The sequence below is a fragment of the Plecotus auritus genome (genome assembly GCF_963455305.1).
Source record: "Plecotus auritus genome assembly, chromosome: 13".
In the NCBI taxonomy this organism is placed as follows: Eukaryota; Metazoa; Chordata; class Mammalia; order Chiroptera; family Vespertilionidae; genus Plecotus; species Plecotus auritus.
The window spans coordinates 23,907,514-23,925,386 of NC_137779.1; the positions used below are offsets into that span (position 1 = coordinate 23,907,514).

Consider the following 17,873-nt stretch of genomic DNA (forward strand, 5'->3'; position numbering starts at 1 on the left):
CACAAAGTGAAACTTCAACAACCCTTTATTACCAAACTCTAGCAGGTTTAACTTTGAGCCCAGCTAACAGCATCGCTAACAGGGCCTAGGATGGAGGCTCAGCCCTAATGAAGATGGTCTCTTACAGGATTAAAAAAATACAAAACACCCGCATAGAAATCGAACTGTGACATCCTGGTTCACAGATTGACCCTCGACCACGGAGCCACGTCGGCCGGGCATATAAGCATTTTTTAAAAGAGCAAAATTCTCCAGTGTTCCAGAAAATGGTATCCCAAAGTGATTTCAGTCCAGAAAAAAAAAGCATTAGGCACTATGCTGCCTTTTCTCCCAGTGCAAGATACACATGGGAGAAAACCATTTCCCTTCTTAAAACAAAACAAAACTCCCTTTCTCCTTCCTGTTCAACTTCCACTGCTTATTCCTAGAAACATCCAGAGAACAATATAAACTAGGCCCGGCCCACTTCTCCTGGCCTCTGAAAGTCCGAAGGCTCACAGGAGGAATTGTTCCTTAGGAATTTTCTCCTCTGCTGCAATCTGCTAACTGACCTCCAATTTCTGGGAACTGGCAAAAAAATAAAAAATAAAAACCCCATTTCTTCCAGGAGGGGCCTGAGGGCTCTGTAAGGATCAAAGGGCAGTGGACCTGGCCCATGTGCGAAGGGGGCCTTTCTATATAAAAACTCCCAACACCTTATAACCTAACATTTAACCTACAGGTAAAAGCGAGTAGCAGCTGACTTAAGAAACTGAAAAGGTGCTTACCTCCCCACCTTTAACCATAAAGGAGACAGAGGGGAGGAGAATCTAGAGAATTGGAACTCTCCTTTCCCAAAACTTTGACGTGTCTTCTAAGCCAAAGCCAAGTTCCTGAGACAGACACGTGGTCACAGGGTAGTCTCTGCTGGATAACGCTGCCACTCCTGGGCAGCCTGGCGCATGGCCACTTTACTGAAATGTTCTCCCTGGTGTGCATAGTGCGGAAGGATCACCAGGGAAATTATTTTCTCAGTCCGACTTCTTCACTGACAAATACTTCAATAGCAGCTTCTAGAAACTGCCTGGAGGACCCCCCCTTCCCTCCCCAGTTCAGGGTCACAGATCCTTCCAGTTGATGGGCTCCTTGCCAGACTTTCGCAGCAGCTCGTTGGTTTTAGAGAAATGTCTGCACCCAAAGAACCCTCTGTACACCGACAATGGGGAGGGATGGGCGGTCTGCAGCACGTGGTGGCGCTTCTGAAAAGAGAAAAAGAATGACCAAGGCTTGGCACGGCTGGGACTCTGGCTGCTGCACGTGAAGACAGTGTGCCGTCCCCTTTGCGCTTCCTAAATCCTCCCACTCTGCTAAGTGTGTTTATTTGCCTTCGGTGTTCATATTAGGACATCAATGCACTCATTCATTTGTGGGGCAACGACCTTTGCTAGGCTCTGAGGCTGCGAGGACCAGTCTCAGCCTCCAACTTGGCACCGTCTCCAGGCGTCCTCAAACTACGGCCCGCGGGCCACATGCGGCCCGCCGAGGACATTTATCCGGCCCGCCGGGTGCCACTGCCTGTCCTGCTTAGCAGCCGACTCGTCCCGGGCCCACAGTGCGCATAGGAATTTGTTCATAGTTGTTTTTTTAAACTATAGTCCGGCCCTCCAACGGTCTGAGGGACAGTGAACTGGCCCCCTGTTTAAAGAGTTTGAGGACCCCTGGTCTATGCAATCTTTTTAAGTCCTGATGATCCAGCAATACACTGCTGAGAATGTATTTGCTAAAGGACACCTTGATGCATGTACCTACACAGAGACCCAGGTTTAAGGGGGTTCATGGCAGCGCTGCTTCTCCAGGTAAAACCTGATATAAATTCAGTGTCATGCAACGGGCTAAAAGTATTTTTCTCAAGTTCTTACAATGGAACACCCCATGGCTACTAGAATAAGGCTGAGCTACATACGCTGATATGAGACCTCCAAAATATATCAACTTAAAAGAAAGTGGTAATTGCATTAAAAAATTTTTTGGAAAAAAAATACCCAAAACACTATTTGTAGTAGTTCCTTCAGGGAAAAGAAATAGTGGAAAGCATTTGAGCCGCCGTCACTGTTGGGGTGTGTGCAGGAAGCAACCCATGATGTCTGTCTCCCCCCTTCGCCGGCCCCCACTTCTACTCTCTCTAAAAAGTAATAGAAAAAATATCCTTGGGTGAGGATTAACAACAAAAAAGGGAATACTTTGATTTTTAAATTTTCAACTGTCATTAACTGAGCAGGAAGATTACAGACTTTTTATTCTTTTCTGCATTTAAATTATAACCACCTAACAAATATTTGCAAACATCACTGCCTTCAAGTTGCTCCGTCCAGGAGGGGCCTTAACTGAAGCCAGGCAGCCCTGTGGTTAAGAGCACGGAGCCTGAAGTGGGGCCGCCTGGGTTCAAGTCCTGGCTCCGCCCCTCAGTTGTGTAGCCACAGGGAAGTTGCTGAGCCTCCCCAAGTTGCGTTTCATTTTTCATCTGTAAATTGGGAATATCAACAGCGCCTAGCTTCTAGTTACTGCAAAATGAATGAATGGATGATCATGTGTAGAGAATATTATGAGAAGTAATTGAGGTCAAGTGCTCATTAGCACCCTGTCTGGCATGCAGTACAGGCCCCTGGAAATGTGAGCTGTGCTGAGCTTGGAAGGATGATTTAGCCTCTGGGGAAGAAAGAGACCTCTCCACTCAGGACAAAGGAAGCAGGGCGTTCAAAGGCAGGCAGGGAAGTGGGGCACAGGAAACAAACCTGAGATGTGCCTCCAAGCAGCCTGGAGTTGAGAGTGAAGAAAGCTGTGGCTGAGACCAGGGCCACGCCCAAGACCCCAGCTTATCAGCCTAAGTCATGGCCTTCAGGGAGAAGGCATCTGAATGCTCCAGGCAAGATCAGAGGGGCCTAAACCAGTGGTCGGCAAACTGTGGCTCGCGAGCCTCGGTTTGCCGCTCTGTTGACTAATGAGTTTGCCGACCACTGGCCTAAACCAAGGCAAAGGTATTTAGGGGGGGACGTTTTTGAGAGATAAGAGAGAGAACTTGGGCTGTGAATGACAGACTGGATAGGGGGGTGGGGGAGGGAGAGGAAGAAAGGGAAAAGAGGTAGGGAGGTGTTATGAATGATATCTGATTTGATTTCTGGCTGGACAACTGGGTAGATCAGCGATTTTCAATCTTTCTCATCTAATGGCACACATAAACTAACTACCAAAATTCTGCGCACACCAAATAATATATTTTCTGATCTGACAAAAAAATAAAAGGTGTAATTTTGATTCATTCACACCAGACGGCTATGGTTGTGTTGGCTGTTGTCATTTTTTAATTTGACAATCTAAGAGAAAAGAGGTCAGTGCCCCGACTAAATAGTCAGGGATCACCATGTTTAAAAATTCTTGCGGCACACGGGTTCAAAATTGCTGACTTATTGTACTATTTGTTAAATGAATGGTAGCTGGGGATCTGTGTACCTTTCTAAGTATATGGCAAGTTTATGCCTGTATTAGTAAATTGTAAGTTGGCTAGTCACTTTCCTCATTACTGTAATTTGTCTAAATTTTATTCAATTTTCAACCCTAATTACAAGTCTTCAGGGAAAATAAGCTTCATTTTATGGCATGGATTTTCCAGGACCACACTGCAAGGATTTCTAGATTCTCACTGGTTTAAACTGTTAAAAACCACATACCCTATCGATGGCACTGCCCTTCTTCTGAGCATAAGAGCCCCAGAGCAAGAAGACGAGGCCACTCGAGTTCTGATTTAGCCAGGACACAACCGCATCGGTAAATTGCTCCCAACCTCTCTCCTTATGAGAATTGGCCTGATGCGCCCGGACTGTGAGGACAGCGTTGAGTAGGAGAACACCTACGAACATCCACCAAAGAAAGAGGTTAAAGGCAGGTTGAAACGAGTCAGCCCAACACCCAAGGTCAGGGCTAACTAACTGCATGAGGAAAGCATTCTCAGGATGGGACCCAGAGCGGCCGGCTGAAATTCGGCCATAGAGAAAGCATTTCAACAGACTGCTGGGCACTTCTTGGTGCTACCAGAGGGCACTGAACTTTCACCTCTGCACTTTCAACACCTTTGCAAGTTTGCAACAGTAATGCGCATATATACCATCGGTCATCAGAAAGAACTGCTTTTAAACAATATTGTGATATTAAATAACCCCAGAAAATAACAAAAGGAGGCCAAAATGTTTTACTGGGGGAAAAAAATCTAACTCAAGAAACCAAAGGGCAAATACTCTTTCCTTATCCTGGTTATAATTTATTTGTTAAAAAAGAAAGAGAAGCCCTGGTTGGTGTGGCTCAGTTGGTTGGACATCGTCCCGTGCACGGAAAGGTTGCCAGTTTAGGCATATGCCTAGGTTGCAGGCTTGATCCATGGTAGGGGGCATGCAAGAGGCAGCTGATTGTTGCTTCACTCTCACATCAATGTTTCTCTCTCCCTCTCGCTTCCTCTCTCCAAAAATCAATAAAAAAATCTAAGAAAAGGAAAAATTTAGTTAAAAAAAAAAAGGAGACATGTGTAATACTTTCAACAATAAACAAAAAACATAAAAGAAAAAGGAGAAAACATTGGCTGCAGGGTAAAACAGAAATTCATTTTCTGACTTATGTAAGTTTAGTCATTTTAGCCACGTGTAGCAGTGGTTGGTTTACCTTGCTTGGCCCACCCAGATAAATCTCCATGTCCAGGATGAACAAAACCATCTATGTCTGTAGACAGCTCTTTATAAATGTTTTCCAAACTGAAAGCAAGCCGAAAGAAAAAAGGCAATCTTAAGTACAACTCGGCAAGTTCCACAACCTCCAAGAGACGTGTGAATTACAGCGTGTAAAGCCAGCCATTCCTGCTAACAAGTAAATATTTTTGGTCTGTTTGGATTTAAGGAACAGCACTTTGGAAAACCTAAGCACACATTAGCCCAGGAGTTACAATCTCCCTCCCGTTTGATGCTTACAGTTTTATATCTCTATGCATTTACTTATAAAAACCCTCTAGCCCTGCCAGCATGGCTCAGTAGTTGAGCGTCGACCTATGAACCAGGAGGTCATGGTTCCATTCCCGGTCAGGGCACATGCCCAGGTTGTGGGCTCGATCCCCAGTGGAGGACATGCAGGAGGCAGCCGATCAATGATTCTCTCTCATCATTATGTTTCTCTCTCTCTCTCTCTCTCTGAAATCAATAAAAAATATATATATTTTTTAAATCCTCTAAAGAAGTAGTTCTTAACCAGGGATGATGTCTGTCCCACAAGGGACATCTGGCAATGTCTAAAGACATTTTTCATTGCCATTTTGTTAGAACTCTCTAGTTCTAGGGGACAGTGCTCCTGGCACCTGGTGGATAGAGGCCATGAGTGCTGCTAAACATCTTCCAATGCAGTGGACCAACCCTCTCCCCCACAAAGCCCCAACCTCCAAACATCACCAGTGCTAACACCGAGAAATCCCGCTCCAAAGGCTAGCGAAAGTCCCCCAAATAGGCGTACCAATAATTTAAAACAGTGTTCGCCGCCCTGACCAGTTTGGCTCAGTGGATAGAGCGTCGGCCTGTGGACTGAAAGGTCCCAGGTTCGATTCCGGTCAAGGGCATGTACCTTTGTTGCAGGCACATCCCCAGTAGGAGGTGTGCAGGAGGCAGCTGATCGATATTTCTCTCTCATCGATGTTTCTAACTCTCTATCCCTCTCTCCCTTCCTCTCTGTAAAAATCAATATATTTTTAAAACAGCGGTTGCCAACCGGTGGTCCGTGAGGTCCGAAAGGTTGGCGACCGCGGATTGAAAAGGTACACATCCGCAATGGGACCTGAGCCATCTATAAAGCAATCGTACCTGGGCGGAGGTGGAACAGGTCTTTGAACACTAAAGCAGAGCCCATGAGCTTGATTGGGTCCATGATATGGATCCTGTCCCAGGATGACAACCTTCACCTGTGAATGCCAGGTGGCAGATTAAACAATACCCTAGTGTAGGCAGTGTAAAAAAACACTGGGCTGACTGCTGACCTATACAAAGGGACAGGATAATGAGAAGAGCAACCCCTCTCCCCTCCCACCCCCGTGACCCAGCTAGAACCCCCGGAAGAAAGCAGATGGCCTGGTACAGTGGTCGGCAAACTCATTAGTCAACACAGCCAAATATCAGCAGTACAACAATTGAAATTTCTTTTGAGAGCCAAATTTTTTAAACTTCAACTTCTTCTAACGCCACGTCTTCAAAATAGACTCGCCCAGGCCGTGGTATTTTGTGGAAGAGCCACACTCAAGGGGCCAAAGAGCCGCAGTTTGCCGACCACGGGCCTGGTATCTTACTTCTTTTCCACTACCAAATTCGCCTTCACTCAACCACCCTACCACACTGCCCCCTCCCTTCTGACACAGGTATTGGAAACAAGGTAGGGTCAACTTTGCTTTCGTTCCCTTCATTTGTCAAATCACAAAAGTAAATACACCTTGAAAACAAGTACAACCATCCAGAAAGAGACAAAGTGGTTAGTCATCTCCCAGTTATCCTATCCCATCCTAATTTTTTTTTAAATTACCTTCTGAATTGGGGTTATTGTACTCATTACCCTACACTTGGTGTTCCTCACATCACACATTTTAACCTCCAAGTTAATAGAGCCCAGTCACTGATGGGCAGTCCACTTGTTTCCATTACAAAAAGTCACGCAGCAAGCACCCTGGTCCTTATGTTTCCCCATTGTTTCTTTTATTTCTTTTTTTTTTTTTTAATATATTTTATTGATTTTTTTTACAGAGAGGAAGAGAGAGGGATAGAGAGTTAGAAACATCGATGAGAGAGAAACATCAATCAGGTGCCTCCTGCACACCCCCTACTGGGGATGTGCCCACAACCAAGGTACGTGCCCTTGACCGGAATCGAACCCGGGACCCTTCAGTCCGCAGGCTGATGCTCTATCCACTGAGCCAAACCAGTTTTGGCTGTTTCTTTTATTTCTGTGGAATACTTCTAATAGTGGAGTTGCTGGTCAAAGGGTAAGTGTATTTTAAATTTTCATTTCCAATGAGTTGAAGCAATTCGAATTCCCCACCAGCAGCACACGAAGGGGCTTGTTCCCCTCGATCTTCTAAGGAAGGAAACCAGAAGATAAAGAGGTCAGGTCAAGAGCCACGGGAGTAGGCGGCAAGATGCAGTGAGAAGTAATTAGGTCGCTGTCACGGGCTGTGTTAAGACACGGCTAGTCCTTTTGATCCGGAGGCCGCCCACCTCTTCTTCATTCTCATGCTTCTGCTCAAGGTGCACCTTCTTAGAATCTTCTTCCACAGCTGACATATACCTGAGCCTTCAAAATCCAGCTTCAGACAGTCCCGTCATCAGGAAGCTTTCCTGGGTCTCTCCCTTCCTGCTGCTGGTGCTCACACTGTCCCCTGCACGAAGCCACCTGTCCCAGCACGGAGCTGGGTCAGGGACAGCCTTGGAGGAGCCAGGTAACCTCCCACAGCCTCCACATGCTCATTTGCAAAGCCACTCTGGGCCATCTGATCCCCAGTTTCAGGCTCTTTTCTTATTCTTCCCTACTTACATTGATCACTGGTATTCCAAACAGAACATCTATTCAACCAAGGGGCAAAATAGTAGTGAATTTAAAATAACTTGGTTTGTGTGTTTTTTTCTAACTTCAGAAACAAGGAGCTACATCCAAAGTCCTTACTCTAAACTGAAAATTGTGCAGTTTGTTAAGTATTAGGCACAGTAGCCTTATCAGGATGGCTTATTCACCTATTTCACTTCTACTTAACAGGTATTTACTAAGTCAAGGGATTCCTGCTTTCAACTTACAAATGGGGAGGGAAAAAGCGTAAGCAGGAAGTGTAAAAACCTCCAGTGTAAGCAGACACTAAGCATATTTGGGGGGTTTTGAGGAAAACCAGATCGCAACGGTGGCAGAAAACAGGATTCAGCGAGGTGCCATCGATCTATAGTTGCTTTTAAAAGACAGAAACGAGGAGAGGCCTGCCACAATGTTCAATTCCGATGTCAAAGAACGGGAGGTGGAGGAAAGGCTGGTTAAGTCGGACATGGCCACATTCATGCAGCTTCCGTAGTTCAGGCAGTAGGAAGCCAGGCAAGCTTCTGAACAGGAGACTGACGTGACTAGAACCCCCCACCTCCCGCCCCTCCGGGCAGCTGGTTGTACAACCAACCACAGCAAAGGAACAGGGTAGCAGAGCTGTTTGGGCCAGAAGTTAAGAGACTGAAGGACAGGTGGTCAGACAGAAAGAATACCGAGCTTCAAGTCAAGGTGGGGTTGACCATAGCCAGGTGAAAGAGCAACTCCTTCATGCCTCCGTTTCCTCACCACCACCACAATAATACTTCACACGAGTCTGGGATTGCTTTCAGGAGTAAATAAAATACAAGAAAGGAGAGCATATAGACACAATGGTCTAGGTTAAAAATAAGAGTAGCCCTAACCGGTTTGGCTCAGTGGATAGAGCGTCGGCCTGCGGACTGAAGGGTCCCGGGTTCGATTCCAGTCAAGGGCATGTACCCTGGTTGCGGGCACATACCCAGTAGGAAGTGTGCAAGAGGCAGCTGATTGATGTTTCTCTCTCATTGATGTTTCTAACTATCCTTCTCCCTTCCTCTCTGTAAAAAATCAATAAAATATATTTAAAAAAAGAAAAGAGTAAATATAGGTTAAAATATAGCCTGACAAATCCCACAATTTTAGCATTTTATTTTGTTAAAACATGGACAGTGTTTTAACTCCAGTGTCCCTAATTAAGAAATACTGACTCCCACTCTTCTTTTGCAAAAATTCACCCACAACCTGTACTTACATCTCTTATGTTGCACATTTGGGTCCATGTGAAGACTTGGTGTGGGGGTGGATAAACAGTGTAATGTCTTCTTTCTTCTGCAACAAATCCCATTAGCTGATTGAAAAAGAAACTAGATTTAAAATCAGATTCTCACTGAAAAGCATAGGAATTCAGTAAGAAAGTTAACTGAAGCATTATCTAACTCTTTGCTATGTTTCATGACCCAATTCTTTTTTGCCCTGGCCTGGTAGCTCAGTTGGTTAGAGCGATACATCAAGGTTGCAGGTTCTATCTCCAGTAAGGGCACTTCTCTAAAATCAGTAAGTAAAAAAAAAAAAAAATTCTGAATAATTTTAAAGAAAAACCCAGCAAATAAAAACAGTACCTGCTCCCTCCCCACCGAAGTTGCTCAATCTCTTCAGTCCCCGCCCTCTCTTTGGGCTAGGTCAAAGTTGATTGGCTTAGATGCTCCGATTTCCTGTTAATGCCAGCCCCTCCCCCCTTTTAAAAGGCGGGGCCAGGTTTCAAGCAGTCTGGCTTGTGTTTTTTACTTTGCCACTCTTTCCTGGATAGCAGACTAACTAGATGGGTTAAAAGAAGCCACGATATCATCTTAAGTCGTTTAGAAACGAATATAAACGTGTAGATTCAAAACACCATAGTTAACGTGAAAAGGACACTGAAGGAGGGAAAAACGGGAGACTACGAAAGCAATATCCTATAAACGTGGCCTCGGCCTGCTATACTAACAAGGCCAAGAGCCCGCAGCTTCCTCGTTTACCTTTATAAAATACGGTTTGCCGAACTCTCCGCTGAGGTGCTTCTTCCAGCTCTCACCGAAACCCACCGGCACGTTGCGAGCCGCGAGTCTAAGCAGGGCCGCGGCCTTGTTCTTCTGGATGCGGTCCAACTGCTCGGGGCTCAGCGGCGACGAGGGCGGTGTGCCCGGCTCCTCCTGTTCCGCCCGGGCCTTCTTGGCGGGGCTGACCTGCAAGTGGTCCCCGCAGAGACGGGTCAAGATCCACAGCGGACCTCTCTCAGGCACCAGCAGGTTCCGCCCCCAACCCAAAGGCCCATAGCAGAGGACGCCCATTCGTGGGTTTCAGCCCCACCCGGAAGGTCAGTGCAAAACCAGACTCTGGGAACCCAGGCCTTAGGCCAGACCCGCACTTAGCAGGCCGACGCCCCAAATTTCGTGTTTGGTATTAATACGGGGCGGAATGCAGCGGTGCGCTGAAGGGGAAGCCCTGCAACCAGGCGCCCCGCCCCGCCAGACCCGCCACTGCGCGTCCCCACGTGGTCTTTTCGCGGCAAAAACTCTCCAAGGTCCCGCCCCTCCCTTCGTCCGATTGGACGCGAGCAAGGAGGGCGGTACCCTCGACTCTGATTGGCGCCGTGGACTCCGAAGTTCGCCCCTATTGGCTGGCCCCTCAGCATGGCCGCCGATGGCGGGGAACGCGGCGGCTGTTTTGAATATGTGGAGGCAGCTTTAGACACGAGACCCCAGTTTACCAAGTCAGGGGTGCGTTTCTGCAACTCTTCAGTCTCGCGGTCCCCGCCGCCTTCCTTCCTCTCCCTCCCGCCTCCCCCGGCCCCACAAGCGGTCCCCGCCGCGCCTCACCGCTGCATCCACGGCCGCCACGCCGGTCCCTGGGTCGGCCGGCTCGGGGCTGCGGGCACGTCGCTTCCTGGCGGGGCTCGGGCTCGGGGAGAAGAAGGAGTAGAGCGTCTTTTGGCCGATCATCCCGAAGCCGCCCGGGCACCCGCGAGGCTGGGGGAAGCAGAGGCGCGCCGCCCGGGGTCCGGCGAGGCTGGCTCTAGCACTGGCGGTTCGCAATTGGCGCCAAGCCGCGCGCGCATGCTCCCACCGAGGGGGTGGGCTGGGCGGTGGGCGGCGGAGGGCCTAATACGCATGTGCGGGAGGGGCTGCTAGGGGCAGGATTTCCTTAGGTGGGTCCGTTCATTTGTTTACTCTTTATTCACCCATACCTCTGCCTTGGGGCGAGTCCCCGCATTCTCCCCGCTAAGGGGGGAGGGGGGAGGGGAAGAAGAAAAGATAAAATTACCTGCCAGGTCAAGTAGTAGTGGGAGTGAAATTAGCATTAAAATACTATTTGTTGAGCTCTTGGATACTACATTATCTCATCCAATTTTCCCAACTCATTTTACTGACACAAGCTAAGGCTAAGAAAAGTCCAACACTGTGCCTTACCTGTAAGTTTTGGGGAAACTGGGGCATGAAGGCTGAACTCCAAAATAGTCTCCTCTGTAAGGCACCCCCGCCCCCCAATACACCTGCCTGTCCTTCCCTCCCCATATCCAAACCATCAACAGGTCCAATTGGTTGTCTCCAAAATAAAGCCTGAATTCAGCTGCTGCCCTCTCCATCTACTGGCCAAAATCCCAGCTGGTCACATCTTTCCTACCAAGTGATCTGTTTGAAAGGTAAAATTATTAGTAATTTTACATTAAAAACAGTTTCCAAATATGCTTAACATAGAATGCCAGCTTGTCCCTCTGCTGGCCAGGCTGCTTCCCTCTCTGACAGGGTGGCATGACTGAGTCTGGGTCTCAGAGTTCACTGGACATAACCAGCATGTCCCTCGTGTGGCATTCACACCCTTGCACGCAGCATTCCCTACCTGGAAGCTTCGGTCTCAGCCTGGGACCCTTCCTCTGAAAGGCCTTCTCCTGCCGGTCACTCTGTTTATAGCTTCTGTATTACCGAAAATTATCCTATGTATTCTTTCCTTGTTTATTTCTGTCTGCAGCTCCAAAATGTAGCTTGAGTGAGGGAAGGGACTGTATTCTTCTTGTTAACAGATGTGTTCCAGCGCTTAGAACAAGGAGCTTGATGGGTAAGAAAGAGAGAAGCTCATAATTTAAAATAATTTACCCACACAGCAACTAACTCCCTGTCGGGCTCCCAAATGAATCCCCAGGGAGAGGTGCACCTAGTAACAGCTCCCAAACCACAGGATGATCCTCAACATAACAGCAAATTCTAAACTCAAAACACGGTGGTACAGTACTTGCAACACGCCCAGGAGGCCAACAGGTGGCGCTCGGAGGCCGCCCACTGCCTTGTTTTGCAGCTCTGCCTGCATTTCCCAGCTTGCTGGTCGAAATCCACCCGGAAGTACTGCTGCGGTCCGGGTGAGTGTTTTCTCCTTCCTGCCCCCCTATCTACCGTGTTTGCGGGGTTCGGAAGCTGCGCAGATGCTGAGATTTTAAAGAGAACCCTGTTCACCGCCACCCCACGCACGTGTTACAGTTATTTTATCAGAATTCCAGTACTTGCCCATGGATCACGTTGAACTGTTTATATGTAGATTAAGAATCATATCCAGCCCTAACCGGTTTGGCTCAGTGGATAGAGTGTCGGCCTGCGGACTGAAGGGTCCCAGGTTCTATTCCAGTCAAGGAAGGGCATGTACCTTGGTTGCGGGCACATCCCCAGTAGGGAGTGTGCAAGAGGCAGCTGAATCGATGTTTCTCTCTCATCGATGTTTCTAACTCTCTATCCCTCTCCTTTCCTCTCTGTAAAAAATCAATAAAATATATTTAAAAAAAAAATCATATCCAGCCCTAGCCGCTTTGGCTCAGTGGCTAGAGCCTGGGCCTGCGGACTGAAGGGTACTGGGTTCGATTCAGGTCGGTCCCAGTCAAGGGCACATGCCAGGGTTGCCGGCTCCATCTCCAGTGGGGGGTGTGCAGGAGGCAGCCAATCAATGATTCTCTCTCATCATTTATGTTTCTGTCTCTCCCTCTCCCTTCCTCTCTGAAATCATTAAAAGAGAGAAAAAAAAAAGTCATATGTACTTGGGGATCACTATACTGCTTACCTATTTTATTTTAATACTGGTGTGGGCAGGGCAGGGTTAGGGTGAAAGGGAGATAAAAAAAACACTGCTTTTCTGATGACTTTATGGTAGGCAAGCCCCTTACTTTCTCCTAGTGTTAGTTTCCCCATCTGTAAATCTGCCTGTACAGTGTAAAGGGGTGGGGGGTGGGGGGGCGCTGTGTCTATAAAAATACAGGTGCTTGCCCAGACAACCTGGCTCAGTGGTTGAGCATCGACCTATGAACCAGGAGGTCACGGTTCCATTCCAGGTCAGGGCACATGCAGGGGTTCCAGGCTCCATCCCCAGTGAGAGGCTTGCAGGAGGCAGCCGATCAATGATTCTCTCTCATCATTGATGTTTCTCTCTCTCCCTCTCCCTTCCTCTCTGAAATCAATAAAAGTATATTTTTAGAAACCTTCAGGTGCTTGCGGGAGGAGTGAAGGCATTTGGGTTTTTGCAAGCTAGCCAGCTGATTCCAGCATGGCCAGGTGTGGGAGAGTCCGGGCTGGACCAGATCGTCCCAAGGGACCCACCGTTCCAGCTTTAACCCTCTACTTCCTTCCTAGCACATGGCGTTAAACTTTCAAATGGAAACTTGAAAACACCGAGGAGGAATGCTGCTGTGGATCACTTTGCCATAGAGCACATTTTTGCATCTGGGACAGAGCCTGGGCCGTGTCTCTCTCTCTGCCCCACCACTGAACCACTGACTCCCAGGTCTTTGCTCTGTGGAGACAGGATGGACAGATTCCTGGAGAAGAGGGCTCTAGGGGGCCTTGTGGGAAAGAGGGAGCAGGAGCAGACAGGAGCAAGCCCAGCCAAGTTGGGAGAAGACGAGGAAAGCACCAGGAAAAGGCCCAGGAGAGAACCCCCGGGGAATGGCGCTGACTTGGCCGGCCTCAGCTGGCGACGCATTCGATCCGAGGGCCTGGACTGCGATTACACAGTCCTGTTTGGCAAAGCCGAAGCGGACGAGATTTTCCGAGAGTTGGAACAAGAAGTGGAGTATTTTACAGGTAAGCGGAGGACTGCAGGCTGTGTGCTGAAGGCTTGTTCGATAAAACTAGTCCATGTTTAGAGAAATCGAACTCAGGAGCCATTAATTACTGATGAGTTTGTTAACGGATTCAACACATTCTCTGAGCCCCTGTGGGCCAAGATCCTCTCTAGTTGCTTGGGATAAAAACTTAAAGCAAAAAAACAGGATTGCCTGCCCACCAGGGGCTGACAGACAACTAGAGTGAATCTCCACTGGGAGAATCATCTGGGAAAGTCGAAAAAAGGAAAAGATGCTGAGTTCTGACCGAGATCAGTTGAATCAGAGTAGCTGGGGGCGCAGCCTGAGCAGTGTTTTCAGGTGGATCCAGCGTGCAGCCAGGGCTGGGAACCACTGGCCCAGGAGAGACGGCAAATGACCTGGTAATTCTGCAGTGCTCTCAGCATCACCAGAGGACTCTGATGTTTGTGTGAACTCCGGTGGCTGGGCCCCGCCCCACTAGTGTCTGAATTGTCAGATGTTGTAGAGGCTGCTGGGGTACCACACATTGAGAACCAGCAAGGTGGCAGAGCACGAGGAGGCACAGGAAAGCCCACAGGGGACTCCAGCCTACAGACTAAGCTGTGTTAGCCCCACCTTTCAGGGGGCCCTAGACCCTTGGTCTCCACAGTGGGCAAAATCACCCCAGTGTGTATCACCCCTAACTTTATCTCACTCACACCTCAGCCTCTTTCTTCTGTTCCTACTGTAGTTAAGGCGATTAAGTTATGGTATTCTTAAAATAATTGGACTAGGACCATCTCTAAGTCAGTGGTTCTCAACCTTTCTGATGCCGCGACCCTTTAATACAGTTCCTCATGTTGTGGTGACCCCCCAACCATAAAATTATTTTCGTTGCTACTTCATAACTGTAATTTTGCTACTGTTAATGAATTGTAATGTAAATATCTGTGTTTCCGATGGTCTTAGGCCAGGCGTCCTCAAACTACGGCCCGCGGGCCACATGTGGCCCACCGAGGACATTTATCCGGCCCGCCGGGTGCTGCTGCCTGTCCTGCTTAGCAGCCGACTCGTCCCGGGCCCACAGTGCGCATAGGAATTTGTTCATAGTTTTTTTTTTAAACTATAGTCCGGCCCTCCAACAGTCTGAGGGACAGTGAACTGGCCCCGTTTAAAAAGTTTGAGGACCCCTGTTTAGGCTCTACAGCAGCGGGTTCTCACAGGTGTCACGACCCACAGGTTGAGAACTGCTGCTGTAGAGCCTAAGACCATCGGAAAACACAGATATTTACATTTCGATTCATAACAGTAGCAAAATTACAGTTATGAAAGAGCAACAAAAATAATTTTATGGTTGGGGGGTCACCACAACATGAGGAACTGTGTATTAAAGGGTCGCGGCATTAGGAAGGTTGAGAACCACAGCTCTAAGTGTAGGACAAGAATCACTGTTCTTTTTTTTCTTTTTTAAAAATATATTTTCATTGATTTCAGAGAGGAAGGGAAAGGGAGAGAGAACCATTGATTGGCTGATTCCTGCATGCCCCACGCTGCAGATTGAACGCAGTCCTGCCATGTGCCCTGACCAGGAATCGAACCATGACCTCCTGGGTCATAGTTCCACACTCAACCAATGAGCCACGGCAGCTGGGCAGGAATCACTGTTCTTAAATGAAAATTTTGGGCAAGCCACAATGACTTTTGAGGAGGGGTCCTTGGTCAGGTTATTAAGTTATTCCTGCCCTGGCTGGGTAGCTGAGTTGGTTAGAGCATTGTCCTGATACTGCCAAGGTTTCGGGTTCGATCCTGAGTCAGGCCGCATACAAGAATCAACCAATGAGTTCATAAATAAGTGGAACAACAAATTAATGTCTCTCTCTCTCTCCCCCTCCCTTCTCCCTCTCCCTTCTTCTCTCTAGTATCAGTCAATTTCTTTTTTTAAGCTATCCTGAATACTCAGGTAGTGAGTGTGTAGGCACCCACCTGCCCAGTTCTCTGAGCTGCCATGCTTCATCTGCACAGGTTCACTGGCCAAGGTGCAGGTGTTTGGGAAGTGGCACAGCGTGCCAAGGAAGCAGGCGACGTACGGCGACGCTGGGCTGACCTACACGTTTTCAGGCCTCACTCTGTCTCCAAAACCCTGGATCCCAGTTCTAGAGCGAGTCCGGAATCGTGTTTCTTCGGTGACTGGGCAGACCTTCAACTTTGTGCTCGTTAACAGGTGACACCCTGCTTGTCCTTTACTTTTGTTTTAGGCCTCGGCAGTGAATGTTATCAATCTCTGCCTCTTCCCAAAGGGCGAGTTTAGGCTTCCTCCATATTTGATTCCTTTGCACAACGGGTAACTCCTTAGTGCACCAGGGGTGTGGTTGGTGGTAGAGTGGCATGAGCAGTCGGTCTGTCTTCCTGGCGCTCTTGCCGCAGGGGAAGTGAGAGGTGATTCACTGATGAACAGTTGAATAAGATAATTTCAGACGCTGATAAATGTCTCGTTGATTTGACCAAGAATGGCCAGCAGGAAGGGGTCTGGGTTCAGGGCAGGGTTTCTCACAGGAAGTTTGGGGCCAGATAATTCTGTGGTGCTATATATTGTAGGAAGTTGAGGGCAGCATCCCTGGCCTCCACTAGATGCCAGTAGCAACCCTCCGTAGTCATTGCAACCAAAACGTCCCCAGACACTGCCCAGTCCCAGGGTTGGGACAGGATCCTCCTGGCTGAGAACTCTGGGTTTAGGGGATGGCGGTTAGAGGAGGGCTCACAGAGGCGCTGACTTTTGAACTGATAACTAAATGGAGAGAGAGAGAGCAGGAGCCACTGGGCGGAAGAGCAGAGGGATCTTGGTGTCTATGGAGTGAAAATCCCATTGGTATTTCCAGAAAGCAGGGAATGAGGGAAAGGGGTCTGGGTTGAGCTCAGAGGTGGGCAAAGGGCCAGACTGTGAAAGGAATATGGATTTTATCTAGGTGTAGGGAGAGACTTCTTTTGTTGTTGTTAATCCTTACCCGAGGATATTGTTTCCCATTGATTTTTAGAGAAAGTGGAATGGAGGCAGGGGGAAAGAAGAGAGGGAGAAACATTGATGTGAGAGAGACACATCAAATGGTTGCCTCCTGCACGTGCCTGACGGGACTGGGGAATTGAACCTATAACCCAGGTATGTGCCCTTGACCGGCAATTGAACCTGCAACCCTTCCGTGCGAGGGCTGACACTCTGGCGGGGCAGGGAGAGACCTTTTCATGATAAAGGTTTACATATGTGAACTAGGAGAACTAGAAAACATGTTTTGGCTTCTTTTGATTGTTGAGTTTTCAAGCATGCGATCAACGAGGACTGGGTAACACAGTGAAAAGGCTCTAGGCGTGGCTCACCTGTAGGACCAGGTAAGGCCCTCCAGCCCCGCAGAAACTGGCGTGCTTGGAGCCGCTGTTCACCCGGTGAGAACATGAGGATGCTCAGTGTTGGCGCGCTTCCAGAGCGAGCTGGCTGTGAGCTGTGCCTGCTTCCTCACTGCAGGTATAAAGATGGCTGCGACCACATTGGGGAACACCGAGATGACGAAAGAGAACTGGCTCCTGGGAGCCCCATCGCCTCCGTCTCCTTTGGGGCCTGCAGAGACTTCTTCTTCCGGCATAAAGATGCTCGAGGGAGAAGCCCCATCCGGAGGCTGGAGGTGGTCAGGCTGCCGCTGGCCCACGGGAGTTTACTGATGATGAACCACCCGACCAACTCTCACTGGTATCACAGTCTCCCCGTCCGCAAGAAGATTCTGGCTCCGCGCGTCAATCTGACCTTTCGTAAAATCCTGCCTACTAGAAAGTAAAAATATTTTTCAGTTAGTACTTCTGTTCTCTCCTTGCCTCTCTACTCGAGGATGGAGCTGGCATTGCCTTTACCAACAGGGAAAGGAAAGGTTTAACGTTACATAACAATGCAGGAAGAGGATGTTTATATCAAATCAGTACCTGATGAAATAGCCCTGGCTCAGTGGGTAGGAGCGGACTTCCATACACTGAAAGGTCCCAGGTTGCTTCCTGGCCAGAGCACATGCCTAGATTGCGGTTTCGATCTCTGGCTCCAGCTGGGTGCATGGTAGAAGGCAACCAATCAATGTTTCTCTCATTCTCCCTTCCCCTCTCTCTAAAAACCAACGAAAACGTCCTTGGGTGAGGATTTAAAAAAATAAATGATGAAAGAATACCAGTTGATTTT

General features: G+C 48.4%; 2 protein-coding genes across 3 annotated transcripts; one reads left to right on the plus strand and one right to left on the minus strand.

Annotated features, from left to right (window-relative positions):
- Positions 1–7: 7 nt before the first annotated feature.
- On the minus strand, positions 8–10,099 carry UNG (uracil DNA glycosylase). Its single transcript, XM_080650778.1, has 6 exons — positions 9,603–10,099; positions 8,840–8,935; positions 5,865–5,962; positions 4,687–4,775; positions 3,705–3,883; positions 8–1,238 (listed from the first exon to the last, which is right to left on the minus strand). The coding sequence occupies exons 1-6, from the start codon at positions 9,912–9,914 to the stop codon at positions 1,098–1,100; spliced, it is 915 nt and encodes a 304-aa protein (XP_080506904.1). The 5' UTR covers positions 9,915–10,099; the 3' UTR covers positions 8–1,097.
- Positions 9,376–17,868, plus strand: ALKBH2 (alkB homolog 2, alpha-ketoglutarate dependent dioxygenase). Of its 2 annotated transcripts, XM_080650788.1 has the most exons (5): positions 9,376–9,940; positions 11,726–11,977; positions 13,233–13,682; positions 15,686–15,884; positions 17,178–17,868. In XM_080650788.1, exons 3-5 carry the CDS (start codon positions 13,406–13,408, stop codon positions 17,482–17,484), a joined length of 783 nt encoding a protein of 260 aa, XP_080506914.1. In that variant the 5' UTR covers positions 9,376–9,940; positions 11,726–11,977; positions 13,233–13,405; the 3' UTR covers positions 17,485–17,868. The 2 variants fall into 2 exon arrangements, with proteins under 2 accessions (XP_080506914.1, XP_080506915.1); XM_080650789.1 differs by lacking the exons at positions 9,376–9,940; positions 15,686–15,884 and having other exon boundaries at positions 11,945–11,977; positions 17,178–17,831.
- Positions 17,869–17,873: the final 5 nt, after the last annotated feature.

Excerpts from the sequence above, each read along its gene's own strand:
- ALKBH2 (XM_080650788.1), top strand. The coding sequence starts at position 13,406 with ATGGACAGATTCCTGGAGAAGAGGGCTCTAGGGGGCCTTGTGGGAAAG. Across the intron at positions 13,683-15,685 it reads AGAAGTGGAGTATTTTACAG|GTTCACTGGCCAAGGTGCAG; the intron begins GTAAGCGGAGGA and ends TCATCTGCACAG. Across the intron at positions 15,885-17,177 it reads AACTTTGTGCTCGTTAACAG|GTATAAAGATGGCTGCGACC; the intron begins GTGACACCCTGC and ends TCCTCACTGCAG.
- UNG (XM_080650778.1), bottom strand. The coding sequence starts at position 9,914 with ATGGGCGTCCTCTGCTATGGGCCTTTGGGTTGGGGGCGGAACCTGCTG. Across the intron at positions 4,776-5,864 it reads CCTGTTCCACCTCCGCCCAG|TTTGGAAAACATTTATAAAG; the intron begins GTACGATTGCTT and ends GCTTGCTTTCAG. Across the intron at positions 3,884-4,686 it reads ATCTGGGTGGGCCAAGCAAG|GTGTTCTCCTACTCAACGCT; the intron begins GTAAACCAACCA and ends GGATGTTCGTAG.